This window comes from Tympanuchus pallidicinctus, unplaced genomic scaffold (assembly GCF_026119805.1).
Source record: "Tympanuchus pallidicinctus isolate F22 unplaced genomic scaffold, pur_lepc_1.0 scaffold25, whole genome shotgun sequence".
NCBI lineage: Eukaryota > Metazoa > Chordata > Aves > Galliformes > Phasianidae > Tympanuchus > Tympanuchus pallidicinctus.
In genome coordinates, this window is record NW_026294742.1 from 4,334,622 (window position 1) to 4,350,271 (window position 15,650).

Consider the following 15,650-nt stretch of genomic DNA (forward strand, 5'->3'; position numbering starts at 1 on the left):
AGAAAAACTAAATATGATCTTTTCCACAACGGAGGAGGAAAGAGATAGCACAAGGAGAGGGAGAAACTGAGTTTTAACAAGACAGGCAGGCAGTGACCTCTGAAAGTGGCAGAGCCTTTCCCAGTAATGGGAGCGGCTGCTTGAGAAACTCTGTTTTGCCTTCTGCAAGACAATCTCATGCCCCCAAATGCAGCCTTTGCCATAGAAATTACTCCACAAATCTCACAAAAAGGGATGAGATCTCTTTAGGGGAACACAAGCTCCCTTACTTCCTTGGGTTGCACAACAGCTTGGCTACGTTAGCACTACCTGTTTCCCACCGTCGTTCCAAGCACCATGTCCTCACTATCTTAGGGCCTTTTCTCTCCCATCTCCACTGTGATGGGCAACTAAGACCAGCTAACTCCTGCAATACCAGGTTGTAATGTCCCAGTGTCTGTAAAACTATCTTTCTTCCTTGGGTAACTTTTGGTACTGAGAGATGTGTTTTAGTGGGCGCGGTGGAGATGTACTGATGGCTGGACTAGATGGTCTTAGAAGTCTTTTCCAACCTTTATGAGTCTATGATGAGACTCTTGGCAGCTGATCAGAGATACTGATACCATCCAGTGCCCTCACTCTTCATCCAAAGGGGATAAATAACTCAGCATCACCAATTTGCTCTTGCAACACCTTGAGAGGTCAGCAAGAAGCATGAGAGAATCGTCTGTTTCACGCTGATTTGTGTGGCTCAGTATATGAGAGTTTGTTTTATGTTGAGACTCCCAGAGAGATTCTTTCAGAAGTCAGGTAGCAGTGACTGGGCTGCTGGCTCAGCTTGGCAACAACACAGATACTCAGACCCAATGGTGCTTTACACTCATGTCCAAGAGAACCATTTATTGAGTTTACACAGAACGTGAGCAATGTGGAAAACACTAGAAATCTTGCATCACTGGTTTGGTTTTGGACAGCATTGGAAATGACAATGCAGCTGCTCACATCATGTCAGTATTACGAGGTGTGCAATATGCAATAAGGAGCCAAAGCTTTGCACTTTAGCTTAGGAAGTGCCCATCTCTGGCACATTCACTGCTTGCTCCTCTAGTGTCAGTAAAGCACTTAGCTGTCTGATGCTCCTTAATTTCACTTGAAACTTGTAAGTTGGGTACAAAACCACGGTTTTTGAACCAGTCCTTTTAAACCACAAGACTATTTCCCCTCCCTTTTCAACCCTTGGCCTTCCCACCCCATCTCATCTCATCCCATCCCCCATGCTCCCACCAACACATACCTCCTTCCCCTCCCTCTCACCCCAGTCACACAACAAATATCCTGATGCTGCAGTTCCAAGCCATGTGTCTGCCCCAGCCTATGCAATCCGATGGTCTCTGACCAAGTCCCTTTGTTCAGACATTAATACAAAACACACAATGGGGGGGGGGGGGAAAAAAAGCAAAACAAAAAGAGCCAGACACAAGAGGGAGACACTGCCGGGCTCCAGCTCTGGCCTCTGAGCCCTTCAACGAAGCTCCACAACAGCTAGGCTCTTGGGGTACCTCCTTTCACACTCAAGACTGCAGGTCCCAAGCTTTCCAAGGTGCCTAGGAAAAGAAGGAAAGGAAGTAAACTACAAGCCTGTTTCTGTTTTAAGTTTTCCCCCATCACTTTCCCTCAACCCAATGGCTGCTGGAAGAAATGGTTGACTCCGACAGGTCTTCCAGTAAAGCCCAGCCTGGGGACCAGCTTTGCTGTAAGTTCCTCTCCGTAACGTGGGCGATGGGTTCGGCAGCGAGGGGAGGGAGCAGAGCACATTTTGGGGAACAACAGGCTTTGTCTCACAGCAGACTGGAGGGAGATGTCAGGGAAGGTGAGAGAGAAGTGCTGAAGGAAGCCGGTCAAGCTGGCCTTCTGCTTGGCGTTTGGACTCAGAACTGCTCCTCGGGGCGGCTTCAAGTGTGCCAGAGCCGGCTCGTTGTCCAGTCACCTCTCGCAGCCCTGCTGAGGGACAGCAAGCCGTGGGGTGCTCCCTGCTTCCTCGCCCTCCGGCCGGCCGCCCTCCTGCCCACTGGGGATCTCTGGGTCACAGTCGAGAGCCTCATAAATGGTTGGCAGCGTGGTCTGCTGGCTGAGACGCTTGCGCAGGCCCACGAGCAAAGGCTGCGGCATGGACGAGACATCCACGTTGTTGCCGAGGTCTACCCAAGCCAGGCAAGGGAACTTGTTCATGTCCTTCATGGTGTCAGTCAGCTCCTTCATGGTTGCTCGCGTCAGTCGGTTGCCGTTGAGGGAAAGGTGGGTGAGCTTGGGCAGCGCCCAGAGGAAGGGCAGCAGCAGGCGCACCATGTCGTCGTTCAGCTCGGTGAAGCTCAGGTCCACGGAGGTGAGGTGGTCCCCGTTGTTCTGAAGGTAGTACGCCATGCGGTGCACGTCCCGCATGGTCAGAGGGATCCCAGACAGATCCATGGAGCCCTGGCTCACCTTCTTCTGCAGGCTGTTCTTCAGGCTGGGGGTGGAAATGGAGAGAGAGGAATGACACACACAGAGCAGGGGAGGGCTCGTTAAGAACGTTCTGCAAACAGAAAGTGGAGCTTGGTTAGTTAACAGGCATGACGTTTGCACCACGCCTCTGGGCAGGTTGTGTCCTGGGGCTTTCCTGTGTCTTCTCTGCACCTAAACTCCTCAAGAACTGGCAAACCATATGACTCTGAATTCTTTCACTAATTCTTCAAACTAGAGGGTTTGTCTGGATGCATACATACAGATGTTCACACATGGACAGTAGAAATACCCATGGCAAGCAAAGCTTCCATATGCACTGGTTTGCAATGTGTCTGAGCTGTTTTTTCACCACCTCTCCAGGTGAATGCTGTGGTCTGTTGCAAACAAATTATGCTGCAGTAGAGCGGTGTTAAAAGGCTGTGAAATGGATATTTTATCAGAAAAAAACAATCTGTGAGCAAACAGCACTCCAGGAGTGAATTTACCACGTCCCTTTAAGAGCCTTCCCCAGCATCCCCCACCTGTAGCTGCTGGTTTGGATCTCGGTGGTCAGCAAATCATTGGGGATCTGCTGCAGCTGTGAGGAGGTAGGCAGGGCAGCAGGGTGCTGAGAGCAATCTAGAGAGATCTGCTTTCACCTGTGGTCCTTGTTGTTTGCCAGGGGAACAGAGCAAGGAGGAGGTAGGCTGCAGGGTAGGTAGGTGGGTAGGCTGTGCTACAGGGTCTCAAAATGAGTGGGACGTGGAGTTCTGAGGTGGACTGTAGGTCTGCGGGAGTGCCGTGAGAAGTGGAAGCTATGGGGGATGATGAGGCTGTGTTGTGGGGTTGAGTAGAAGCGTGTGTTGGTGTAATGTGGGAGCTTACTGCCTTAATATAAATGTTATTAGCCTTGCAGTCCTTACAGATGCAGATAGCTTTAAGGATATTGGACCTCTACTAGGATCTCCACTAGTGCCCTTACTCATATGCTCAGTGAGTGTAGAAGTGCTTTGTTAGGGTTGGGGTAAGAACTAACCACCAGTATGAAGGTGCCCACTCTTCCTATCTGCCTGCCTGTAGTGTCCTGCATGGCTGCAGCACAGCCAGTCCCTGGGAGCGATGGGCACACAGGGGTGTGCAGCTTCCTTGGAGAAGGCTAGAGCACCACAGGAGCTGCCATGGCAGGTGAGAATGCCTCTGTAAACTTCAGTGTTTCCAGGCCCTTCTGCTGTTGTGGGGAGGATATGATGCTGCCCTTAATGCTCTGCTTTGTGTATACAGTTTGTGCTATTTCAGAAACTTCAGCTCCTAATAATTTCTATAAATATGTGGTAACACAAATGAATAACTATGCATCAGTGCATTCATTGACACTTTGTGGATGCATGAAGAACCCACGAAGGAGCATGAGGAGGAAATGACCTCATGGGCTGCCCTATCTGTTCTACAGCCCAAAAATTCCTGCTCTCTGGGTTTTGCAGCACTTTTTTTTCTGGCTTTTTCTATGCATCCTTGTGCTTCTGGAGGGAATTCACTGCGCGAGGCTGAGACTGTGTCTAATGTATTTAATGATTTCTCATGGTAGAAAGCTGTAACAGTGTGAAATAACTTGCATTCAGACTTAAAGGTTTCAAACAGCCTTATGTCTGCTTTTTATGGGACCTGGGCCACCCCTCTGCGGACCATGAGAGGAGCAAAAAGATGTTTGTGCAGCAGCTGATAAAATGCCAGGCTTATTTCTAGGGGAGGGGATCATCTAATATCCTCTAATTTCTGCAAGTAAAATAGGCTTAAAGATAGCTTCAAATGAAGATGCTTTTTTCTTTGTGTGAGACAAAACAGCTATTTAGTGACATGGCTCTGGATGCCCATGGGACTTGTAGGCAGAGGGCTGCGAAGTGCTGGAGGCTGGATTAGCCTTGTGCTGCTGCAGCTGGTGCTGTGTGGCACATCTATAATTGCCAGGGTTTGCATCCAGCAAGGATCTAGACCCTGGATGCAGGGAAGCAGAAGATGTTTGCAGTAAATTCAGAGAGGAGATGTGATGCTGGAGGCTCAGCTTCAAGTGAGAATGCAATGTGAGCAAGAAGGTGATGTGCAGTCTGACCCCACAGCCTGCCTGGAGCTGTGTGCAGCATGCAGTGAGGAGCAGTGCCTGCCATTCCTAAGAGATCAGTGTCCTTCAACTTCTTCCTCATCAGTTAAGCTCTTTGGTGGTTGTGACAGCTCCTGCTTGTTGCTCTGGTGAGACTTGCAGCAGATCCAGTGCTGTTTGGCATCCTGTTGTGTTGTAGGTCTTGAAGGAGCTTGTTTAGCATCCTGGACATTGAGTGCTTTTGCCCTGTCTTCATGCTCAGGGAAGCAGAAGCTGGGAGGAAGTGGTAAGAGCCAAATAAGATTTCAGTAATGAAGGATGCCTAATAGTCCCTGCCTGTATCGCTGGGGAGTTACCAGCTTTCTCCCTCTGTGTTTCTTATTTTTCTTTAATTTGCCTCCAAAACTTTACATTCAAAGTTTTCCTGGTGCTCCCACCACTGTGCATCCCCTCCTTCATTAACAGATACTGCCAGAGGTGGCTTATTAACCACGAGTTGAGTATTTCTTTGCTGTTCCTCCTTGCACAGAGCCTAATGGCAGGCATGTCTGGATGGCTCCTCTGCCAGCGACTTAAGGGATGAGCTCCGGGCTTTTTAATTGCCTACTTAGCATAATCTGCTTGCTTTTGCTTCCTTGTGGCACAGGGTGCTGCTTTGAAAGTCTGGCTTCAGCTGCTTCTGGTGAGATGAGAGAAGCCTCAAGAGCACTAAGCTAAACAAACCCAGTCCCAGCTGTTCTTGTTCTTGCATCTGATGCTTACCACGTGGCTTTAGTTAACTGACTGGTATTCTCTAACTTGGCTTCCTAACTCAAAAGCAGAATGATGGTGAACATTTCCTCTGCTGTATAAAGGAGAAATGGGAGCTCTACTTAATATTCATCTCATGCCATGTGAAGGCTAAGATCTAATCTGCCAGAGCTGTCATCTATGGCCCTGACTGATGTTTTCAAGAAGAAATAAAAAGACCTGAAGCCCTTTAGAGATGCTTCCCTGCAGTCTTCTAGACACAAACGCTTTCACTGCATTTTTAAAGTGCATCTAATGCTGCAGTGTCTGGGCAGTGCACATCGACAAATGAGAAATGGAGCAATGAGCCCAGAAGGAACACTCAGTTCCCCACCCAGCTTTAGATTAGCTAAGATATTACAAAATGCAATTCACTCTGGCAAATGAACTAAACCCATAGTGTGACCTGTGAAAAAGGAAACCTGGATGTATGCAACTGAGAGTTACTAACTCCATATGCACAGACGCCTTTATTCTTCCAGAACAGGTTACTGGGTGGGAAACTGAGGCTATTTTTTCTGCACCAGGAACATCCTGCTTGTAAAGATTGCTCAGTTTTCTGCCTGCATGTTTTATAGGTTCAGGTTCCATCCATTGCACTGAAGGGAGGCATTGAGCAGCCAGCTCTGAGTGCAATGCTAGTAGAAGATGTGCAAGGTTCCCCAACCCAGCTATGCCAACACAGTTCAGTCATCATCTATAGCTCCTTAATGGTGGTACTAGGTTACAGTGCTCCCCTTCAGACAAAGGCTGCATTAAGCTGATACCCTTTCCACTCTGAACTGCAGTCTGCTCTGGCTTTGCCCTTGAAAAGTAATATATACTTCAGGTCCAGCTCTCTTCTGGAGGAGAACATACAGTCCTGCAGTGCTGAGCCACAGCAGCTTTGAGATCTGACAAAAACAGCTGTGTCTCAAAAAACTGCATCTGTCAAAATGTTGCAGAAAGGGTTCTTGGTAGTCTAAGCAACCCCATGTCCACACTGAGAAGCCTTAACCTGCTTCTCTTTACATTGTAAACATCAGTTTATGGAAGAGAAGCTGGAGTTGTAGGGCACCCTGGATTGTGATTAGTCATTCTTAATGAGCTAAACTATATAACCGTGCTTTAACTGAAGTCCCTTTAGGATGCAAGAGGCTGACAACTGTGTAGTAAGGTCATGCTGGTCCCTGCTGAGGGAAAGTTATCCTCCTGCTTGTAGGCTTCTTACTTGAAAACCCTCAGTAAATTCCTCAAGAGCTCAGCTTTGGTGTTTGCTCAGGCAGCCTGCCCAAGCAGCACCATCAGGTGAGACACAGGATGTCAGCTGGGAGCTACAGACTCAAGACAAATATATCAGGAAAGGAGAATGGAGCCCTTTGTTTTCAGTGTAGCAAACCTGATTATAACCTGAGCAGCTGAAATAGTCTCTTTGGGTGCATGAACAGCTGAGACTGCTAACCTGTCAAGAACCAACTAGCTTGGATGCAGGAGGGGATCTGTCTTCCAGCATCATCTATGACAATCAGGGAAACCAGAGACACTCTGGACTGGATCTTTCTTCCCTACTTCAGCTGCTGTTGCATTCAATCTGCTGCTGCAAGATTTATTCTTCCATGTTTCTCCGTGGACTCTGTTTCTGGCCTAGGGTGTTCAACTGGTAAAAGCTGCTCTGATGGCAACCTGTGGCAACTGTTGTGTCCTCTCCCTATGAGATTCACTGCACCTTTGCTGTGGTCACAGCCTCAGGTTAAAGGCATCAGTGTAAAAGGTGGTAACAGAAGCAGGTAGGACCTATGGCTTTAGTGGGGGAGCGGGTCTGTGGTTAAGGACATCCAGAGAGATGTGCTTGTCTGAAAGCTCTCATAGGATGTTTTGCTAACAGTCTCTGAGGGATCTGGTTGGGCTCAATGTGTGACTAAAATAAGACTGCTTCTGCATGATGGAAGTGTGACTGGTCCTTAGCAGAGTTTGCAGTTCCAGTTATCCTGGGATCACTGTGTATTGAAACAGGAGTGCTTGAAGACATTTATCTCATTCTTTCTACTTCATCAATTCATGGGTAGCTCAGGTTTGTACTTACTTGAGAGGGTTGGGTTCCACTGACAGGGATTAGGATGTGACTTAGTTCCTGCCCTACAGGTTTGTTGCTTGGTCACAGGGGAACACCTGATGTGTGGTCCTGCTCGAGTACGGTGGGTCCTTTCCATCTCCCAGACCACATCTCTGTAGCAGCCCGAGTGTAATTAAAACCTGCCAGAAGTTCCCTGTTGTCTGTGTGGCTGAACTTGCTAATTATCCCCTGGACCCATTTGGCACGTTGCCAGAAAGTGGAAAAAGAGATGAATTGGGTTCTGTATCAGACCCAAGAAAGCCCAAGCCCAGAGGATCACAAAGACAAGGGAATATGTTTTCCACACATTGATTCCTCTGAACGATCCCAGATTTCCACCGGAGATTAGAAATGCCTTCAGAAGTCTTGCTGCTATACATGTACTTCTTACAGGACCTTGAAGGCAGAAAGGTACAAGGCAGGGGCAGGAGTTCAGACAGAGGTCAGAGTGAAATGCTCTATAGCAGATGGCAGGAAGCAGAGAACACAGATCAGTTAAAAACAGCCTGGCTGGACAGAATACAGCCCTGATATCTCCAAGTGAAACAGTAATTCCTTGCTTTTCTGCTACCAGCAGCAGCCAAAGATGCCAATTCTGCAGGTGCCTTTTGCCACAAACAAACCAGTTCCTCTCCTGTTTTTTAGCAAGAAAGTGCTGCTGTTACATATTTAATTCAAATTATTCTGCCTTATGCAATGCTCTGCAGCTGTGTCTCGGCTGTGTGTCTGCAGGGCTGCCAACTTAGAGTGCTTGTGGGGCTGCATACCTTTCAAGTACTGCTCTCTCTTCTTCCTTAGCACTGTGGCAGCAGGACTGATTTCGATGCACTTGAGAGAGCCTGAGGAACTTACCACATTTGGGACTTCCTGCGGGGCATGCCATGCCGGTGCCATTTGGAGTGTGGGGTCAGGTGGTAGATTAGCTGCCTGCAGATCCTATCTGAGGACTTCCAGGGGTCGTATTCCTGCAAGCAAAGGGATAGTTTAGGCTCTGTGTGCTGCTGCAGAAGAGGAGGAAAAGGGTGGGAGGTGGGAAAGGGACTGGGTGATAGTGGAGTATGGGACTGTACGCAAGGAAAGATGGAAAAGAGGATGAAAAAGGAATGGATAAAAGGTTGGAAATGTCTCTGCAACACTGCATGCACTTCTGGGGTGCCAGGAACATGTAAGTACCCCACACTGCCAGGAAGAATCCCAGCCCAGCATTTTCCTGCCTTGACCAGGGGAGTGGGGCTGCAAACCTGGACTCTTATTCCTTCCTGTGCTCAGCTAGGAAATCTGGAACAAGGAACCAGCCAGGTCCCTGCACTGCACCTTGCTTCCTTGCAGTCTGCTTTTCTCCTGGAGGTCTGAGTTTGGGAGCTTCCCAACAACAGCAGTTCCCTCCAGCCCTTGCAACAACTAACTCATCAGCACCGAGGTGGCTGCAGCTCTCCTGAGTTTCTTTTTGCACACATTCTCCATCTCTGTGACTTTGAAAGCATCTCTCTTCTCCTGGTGAAGCAGAATGACAAATGGAAGTTGCTGAAGGTTGGGATTTCTGCCTCATCTGGCATACAGACACCTGCATTCCTATTCCTCAGCCTTCCAGCCATAGTGCAACATGTGCGTTTAGAGATTTGATAGGTAAACACATAGTAAAGCTGTCAGAACATACGCTAACTTATTCTTTATTGCAAGCAGTTAAAGTGCTGTACTGTGGGCCAACAGCTGCACAGTGATTCTTCCAAGCAGTCCCTGAGTCAGCTGAGTATCCCCTGGATGCACTGCCAGCACGTGGCTACTTTTCTGTGCCAAATGAAGAGAAATCCCAGCCTGTGCTCAGGAGAGCGCCTCTTGACCCATCCCAGTTCACTTGGGGAGCCCAAGGGATTGGCATTAGGTGCCCTGTTCCAGACTGCTGCTGCACTGGCAAAGTGGGTGCTGGTGCCACCTACAACAGCAGGTGCATGCCAGGCTTCATGACAGATGCTGGCACAGTGCCCTGTGAGTGTTTGCTGGCTCACAGTTGAGAATTACCCTCCTGTTCCCTCCGTGTTCTCGCTGATGTAATTCTCTGCTGGAATTACATCACGCTCAACCTTTGGCATGTAAGGTTGTTACAGCTGCTGGGTGCTCAGCTTGGGTCAGAGGGAGGGGATGTGGGGTGCTGGGGCTTTCCACCCCCCTAAATAATCTCCTGTGGGGAAAATCTGATCTACACAATGGTAGACGTGGCATTTCATCTAAGCATATGTGCACGTAAGACATGGAAGTAGAGAAGAGGGATGTATACAGGTGCATAAAAATCAATGTGTTGTCTGCTGGCAGGGCAATGTCTCCCAGTGTCACTTCACTGCTCAGTGAGATGGGCAAGATTTGGTTAGGTGCTAGTTTCAGATGCTTGTATTTGGATAATAATTACTCTTGAAAAGATTTTTCAGGCTATCTTACAGCTGTGATGAGGATTAGAATGCTGCTAATTTGCACCAGGCTTTCAGCATACTCCCCAGGGCACCATTGCCTGCTCTGAGCTGCGTGTGCTTAATAGCTATCTTTGCATAAATTCACTCTGTTGCCCTCTCTATAAAGCAAACATGACACTTGCTGAGCCCGATGAGTGAATGGATGGTGCTTGTGGTGGTAAAGGGTAACAGCTGGTGTTGCTGTGGGATGTAGTGCTGGGTTAGGATGGTCTCATGTGATAAAGCCTTAGAGGGGGTTCTTGTCCTCCTCCCAGAGTCACCAGCTTGGGCAAAAGTGCGAGGAACTCTGTAGTTCCATAAACACCTCTTTCCAATGGCTAGCTTGTGGGGGTGAGGGTGTGCCATTGTATATGGCAACACTGCCTTCCCCAACATATATTTTTATCTGGCACATGTCCTCACAACCAAGTCTTTTTTTGGCAAGATGAGTAATTCCCTGACTTTTGTGCCTATAACCTCTCTGTCCCTCAACTGCAATTATGTTCCAAAGTTCTTTCAACTGATTTCTACAGATATGTGCACATCACTGCATGCTCTACCACTCCAAGGATGCATGCTGGCTGGTTCTGGAGAACCACCCAGCTTGATCCACCTCTTCATCCGAGCTCGTTCTGCATCATGCCATGTTGTGAAGTGTCTGCTGAGTTAAAGGGGAGGATTCACCTTTTTGGGACACTGCAGGTCTCTAGCAAGGCTCATCAGCAGGTCATGGGAGATGGGATCCACCAAGTTGAGGAAGGTTGCATTTTTGTAGAGGACTTCATTGAGGAATGTTCCTTCCAGTCCCAGGTCCTACAAAAAAAAGCCAGACATACAGCTGAGCATCTTGGGAAGGAGGATCATGGATACTCACTTGGCAATACTCTGAGGACAGAAAAATACCCCAGCAACAAAAAAGTAGAACAAGAAGACTGGGATGTAACTGGGATGATGCTGAGTTGGATTCAGTTGTTGAGGAGGGCTCAGCTGAGGGAGGAAACGAGTCCTCTGCCCATTCTGCATGCTGCTGCCAGGAGAAATGAATAAGCAAATGAGTGCCCCATATGTTCGCACTACTCCACTGAAAGTGTGCTTCAGGGAAAGATGCACTGAGAACTCTAGGAGAGAAAGCTGGGAGTGTGTGCATGCAGAACCAGCAGGGACAGAGCCATCACTGGCAGAGGTGCTGAATCTTAACCCCAAGCAGCAAGCAAAGCTGTTGCTGTAGCCACTCTCCCTGCTCTGTGTATGCCCAGATCAAATTGAGCGGATAGCAGAATGGAGACAAAGATCCTGGCTACAGATGTGATGGAGAAAGCAAGAATAAATCAAATGCTTTACAGCCCCACCACCGCGTGCACAGCAGAAGCAACCGAGGAGCCCGAGCAGTGGGTGAATCCTGAAGGACAGAAGCAGCTGGATGTGGGCCAAGGCATCGTGCCAACATCTCCCTTAACCGTAAGGCTTTGGGGAAATGGAGCCTCCTACACAGCGTAGCACGGATAGATGAGGGAAGCTGCCAAGAGGATGGCATGGCTGAGCCTGCAGCAGTGGATGTCAGACTGGTAATTACACTCCCCCAGTTGGAGCTATGCTGTTAAGTTGAATCTGCATTCCCATTATAAGACTGCCTTCAAGGGTTTTATCAGTAATACAGATAGAAACATTCACTTTGTGTTGATAATCTATAAATTCTAAGCACAGGGCATTTTCCAGTTCTTAGTTATATTCTTCCCTTACTGCCTCCTTTTCTTTTTCCTGTCCTTCTCTGTTCTTTGGAAAATGCTGTACTGCCCACCCAGGCACTGTGGTGAGCAGACAGCATGTTATGGATCCGGGCCGTTCCGCTGGCACAGTGCTCTTACTGGGCACTTGGTTGCTGATGTCTCAGCATGGGAAAAACTAGTTGTACTTTTTACTGCTGTTAGTCTGATGCCTCCAGCAGAGTGATGCCCACTCACCAGCAGAAACAGATCTTTCTCTGGCAGGTGAGTATTTCTCAGGCTGATGTGGACAGGTGCAATGCAGCCATCAGAGTGCTGCTTTGCAAAGCAAGTGTGCATGAATGTACTCCTGCTGTTTGCAGTTGTTCTCAGCATGCTGCCAGAATCTCGCATCCCTGTTGAGTAGATCTGCTTACAGCTTCTCCCTTTATTTAATTACAGCTTCCTGATATCCTGGGAGCAATCCACCACCTCTTGGGGCCTGCAGGCCACGAGCTGAGAAGTGCTGGTGGATACAGCGACAGCGTGCAGGGTGGATATGTGGGGCTGGATGAGGTCTGGCAATGGCAGGAGGCAATCCCAGGAGCCCTGGTGTGCCTCAGTGCATCCCCTCATTCACAGGGGTTGCAGTTCTGGCTCCGGTGTTGCTCTGCCATCTCTAGGGAAGGGAGTGCCAACGCTGCCAGTCTGAGGCTCGGTGATTAGGTATGGTGTTAAATATCCTCACTGCCCACTGGAGTGAAGGAGGTCTCTCTCTCTTGTTACAGGTAACAAACAGACCCTTGCTTGGGATGTGTTAACCAGCAACTTGCGAGAGCATTACTGCTCAGGTAAGCAGTCTCTGTGAGGAGGGAGATGCTGGGGACCAAGCTAAGAGCTGAGCTTAGCTGAGAGTGATGTAATGTTGTGAATAATGAAAGACGTTGATCGCGGTGCTTTGAAGCATTGGACACGTGAGAATTGGTTGTGATTATCTGCCCCCAGCATGGCTGACAGCTGTGTTCAGCCATTGGAAGGCGCCATGCACATTAGCAGCCTTTGAGCACACAAAGAACCGGAGGCGTTGTGGAGGTGCTGGATGGGTTCCCATCTCATTTTGTGGAGGAAGGCTGTGTTGGGACCACAGGATGTGTGTCCCGCTGTGGTGTTGTCAGCAGATGAACAGAGGGTCACTGTTTTAAGATGGACAGACAGAGATGGAACAAGGGGAAGTGAGAGGGCAGGGGGCAGAAGAGGAGTGCTCAGCATATGGTAATTCTGGGTGCAGGGCTGAGCCTGAAAGACACTGGCAGCCTGTGTGGGAAAGAGGGCTCAGCAATGACCCTCCATGGCTCTGTGACTCAGCATCCAAACCCCACTGCTCACAGATGGGGCTTGTGAAGACCGCAAGGTCTGGGAGAGATTTTAATGCTTCAGCCTGAAGGAGAGGTGCTGAGCACTATAGAAAATGACATTTTGAGGTTCTGGCCTCTGGCAAACCCTATAGAAGTCGGTTTGTGTTAGACTGCCACAGCTGTGAAAAAAAAGAGGCAACCACTGACTTCTTGTAATCACTCTTCTCCTAAACTGCCTTTGAGATCTTACTCAGCCCTTGTCTGCCATATACAGGATTTTTGCTGAGGGTTATCTATATGCATGCATGGCAAGAGGGCTGTTTGCAGGGCTAGAACGCTCCTCATGTGAACTCTAAGGCAGTGGGCATGAAAAGCAGAGAGGGAATTTTAGGTCCCATAATTTCCTACTCGAAAAAGTGCAGCTCACCAGTAGCTGGGAGCATTGGTCACGCTGAGGTGTGCTGCAGAGCCTGGGACTCGGAGCTCAGAGTGGACATTACTGCAGCTGTACAGCATCCCTGAGAGCCCAGCCCTGCTCCAAAGCTCACACCCAAAGGCTGCTGGCTGCTATAAAAGCAACTGGGTACATTCCCAGCATGAAGTGGGTCATTATCTAATGAAGGGACATGATAAGCTGAGAAGCGGTGGTGTTTTGTGCCAAATCAGAAGGAGCATTTGTCCCCTGTGCTGTTTATTTCAGAGCCGCCTGCAGTTCGGGGAGGTGAGTTTGCCTGGAAAGTGAAGGAGCGATGGAGATGCTCTGTTCCAGCAATGGTGCTCTGCATCCCTTTGGCAGTGGGCTGTCTGCGCGGTGGGGCTCTTCTATGCCTGCATAGCGGCAGACAGAGCCCTGCTCCCTCGAAACGCCGATCCCTTTCCCCTCCAGCCGGGCTGCGGGCGGTGGCTTTTCCCTGGGGAGCAGCGCTCCTGAACGCACCGGGGGCTGACGCGGAGGGTTGCGGGTTGGGACGGCTCGGGCACCGCTTTACCTGCCCGCCGGCTCCCCTCCTCACAGCCTCAGTCCCCGGGCGGGGAAGGGGAGGTGGCAACGAACTACGGGCGGTGTCCCCAGCCCGAACGGCGGCACAAAGAGCCGGCCCCGCACCGCCCCGGCCCCTTTGTTGCCCGGAGGCGGCCCGCCCCGCCCGCGGCTTTTACCTTCCTGAGCAGCCTGAGGATGTGCACGGCGTGCTCCCGCTTGTGTTCTCGGATGGTGGCCTGAATCTCCCGCAGCCACCCCACCCTCCGCACGTAGGGAGCGGGCGAGGCTTTCCGCAGCACCCCGGGCAGCTTCTGCGGATTTAGCAACAACGAAGAGAGGTGGAAGTCGGTACGGCCGGAGGGTTCCTCGGCCCCGGAGCTCTCATCCTCCAGGCTGCTCTGCCGGCTCAACCGGGAGCCCATGGCCGCGCCGCTCCGGGCCGGGAGGGCTCCGAGCTCCGAACCGGGGAAGGCGCCGCGAGGGGCGGGCGGGGGTCGGCGCTGCCCCGCCCGAATGGCTCCGCCCCGCTCCCCCCCCCGCCCCGGCTGCCGCGTTCGGGGGTATCGCGCTGTGCCGGCCCCCACCTCCTCTCGGAGGCCGCTCCTCCCTTCTCAGGGTGTGTTCTGCCGAGGGGATCCTCGCTGCGGAGGACAAAGAGAGGAGCGGATCCCTCTCCTCATCCCTCCCTGCGTCCAGGCGCTCGGGGGAGCTTTGATCCCGGGCCAACACCTGGAACGCTGCGAGAGACGAGCGGTGCTTCCGAACGCACCTTTGGGCTGCGGGCAGCCGTTTTCTGCCGCTCTGCTGCTGGAGCAGAGGAGGCGCCTTTTGCCCGCTGGTGGACGATAACATAATTCTGTCCCCTTCCCCCGCCGCTGTGGGCAGGAATGTTTTCCTCATCGCTTCCATCCTCCAGCAGCACGCGACAAACTTTAGCAGGTCCCCAGACCGAACCGCTGCGATCCAACGGGGCGTTGAGAAAGCAAAGGTCGGATCCCAGAGCTGAGACTTTGCAGGCAGCCGAGTCACGCTCCCAGTATAACCAGCAGCTCAGCCTGACTTCCCATTGCTGGAGCTGTGAGCTTCCTCTTTGCTTAGGACTGCTGTTGGATGCCCGCAGCACACAGAGCATGGTGTTGGTGGCCTGTGACTGTAGGAGCAGCCTGCGGTTGAGACAGTATCACCTCTGTAGGAGTATCCATTCCTGCAGGTGCTGGGCCCTCATTCTGGGGGATGGGAATGGCTGTGGCCTTTTGCAGTACAGAGCAAAGTTTGTTTTCCTTCTCAGAGCCTCAAATGATGCCACCTCCTTCATGCTCTACTGGTTTGAGCAGAGAGATGGGATGGGGCTGCCCTCAGAGCAGTGTGGCCAATGCATCAGCTTTGCCCCATGTTTATGCACATCCCCAAGCACAGCAGGTGAAACACAAGGGCCTTTATCATACTTTTGCTTAATGTTTGATCAGAGAAAAACTGGCTATCTCTGCTCATCCCCTCCCTACCCTAGCACCTGCAGGAGAGAAACTGGCATCAGCAGATGCTGAGGTACTGCTGAGGCTGACTTGGGCTGATCCCATTTGGAGGGAGAGCTGCTGAGTAAGGGCTGCAGGGTCTGGTTGGAGAGGTCCAAGAGGGGGTGGGTCAGGAGAAAATCACTGTAAAGTGCAGTGTTGTGGCTGATGGTGATGGATAGGAGAAGACAACCCCTGGCAGGCTGATGGCTATGGGGC

The 15,650-nt window shown here is 50.6% G+C and overlaps 1 protein-coding gene across 2 annotated transcripts; it reads right to left on the bottom strand.

Moving 5' to 3' along the window:
* Window positions 1-849: 849 nt before the first annotated feature.
* On the bottom strand, window positions 850-15,650 carry LRRC75B (leucine rich repeat containing 75B). 2 transcript variants are annotated; one of them, XM_052689855.1, is made up of 5 exons: window positions 14,690-15,650; window positions 14,097-14,231; window positions 10,565-10,693; window positions 8,289-8,401; window positions 850-2,485 (listed from the first exon to the last, which is right to left on the bottom strand). In XM_052689855.1, the coding sequence occupies exons 1-5, from the start codon at window positions 15,050-15,052 to the stop codon at window positions 1,963-1,965; spliced, it is 1,263 nt and encodes a 420-aa protein (XP_052545815.1). In that variant the 5' UTR covers window positions 15,053-15,650; the 3' UTR covers window positions 850-1,962. The 2 variants fall into 2 exon arrangements, with proteins under 2 accessions (XP_052545815.1, XP_052545814.1); XM_052689854.1 differs by lacking the exon at window positions 14,690-15,650 and having other exon boundaries at window positions 14,097-14,418.

Bases quoted from the DNA above. Each gene is read 5' to 3' on its own strand.
- LRRC75B (XM_052689855.1), bottom strand. From the start codon at position 15,052: ATGCTCTGTGTGCTGCGGGCATCCAACAGCAGTCCTAAGCAAAGAGGA. The intron at 10,694-14,096 runs GTAAAAGCCGCG...TTTTTTTTGTAG, and splicing joins TCCTCAGGCTGCTCAGGAAG to GACCTGGGACTGGAAGGAAC. The intron at 8,402-10,564 runs GTGAATCCTCCC...CTTTGCTTGCAG, and splicing joins ACCTGCAGTGTCCCAAAAAG to GAATACGACCCCTGGAAGTC.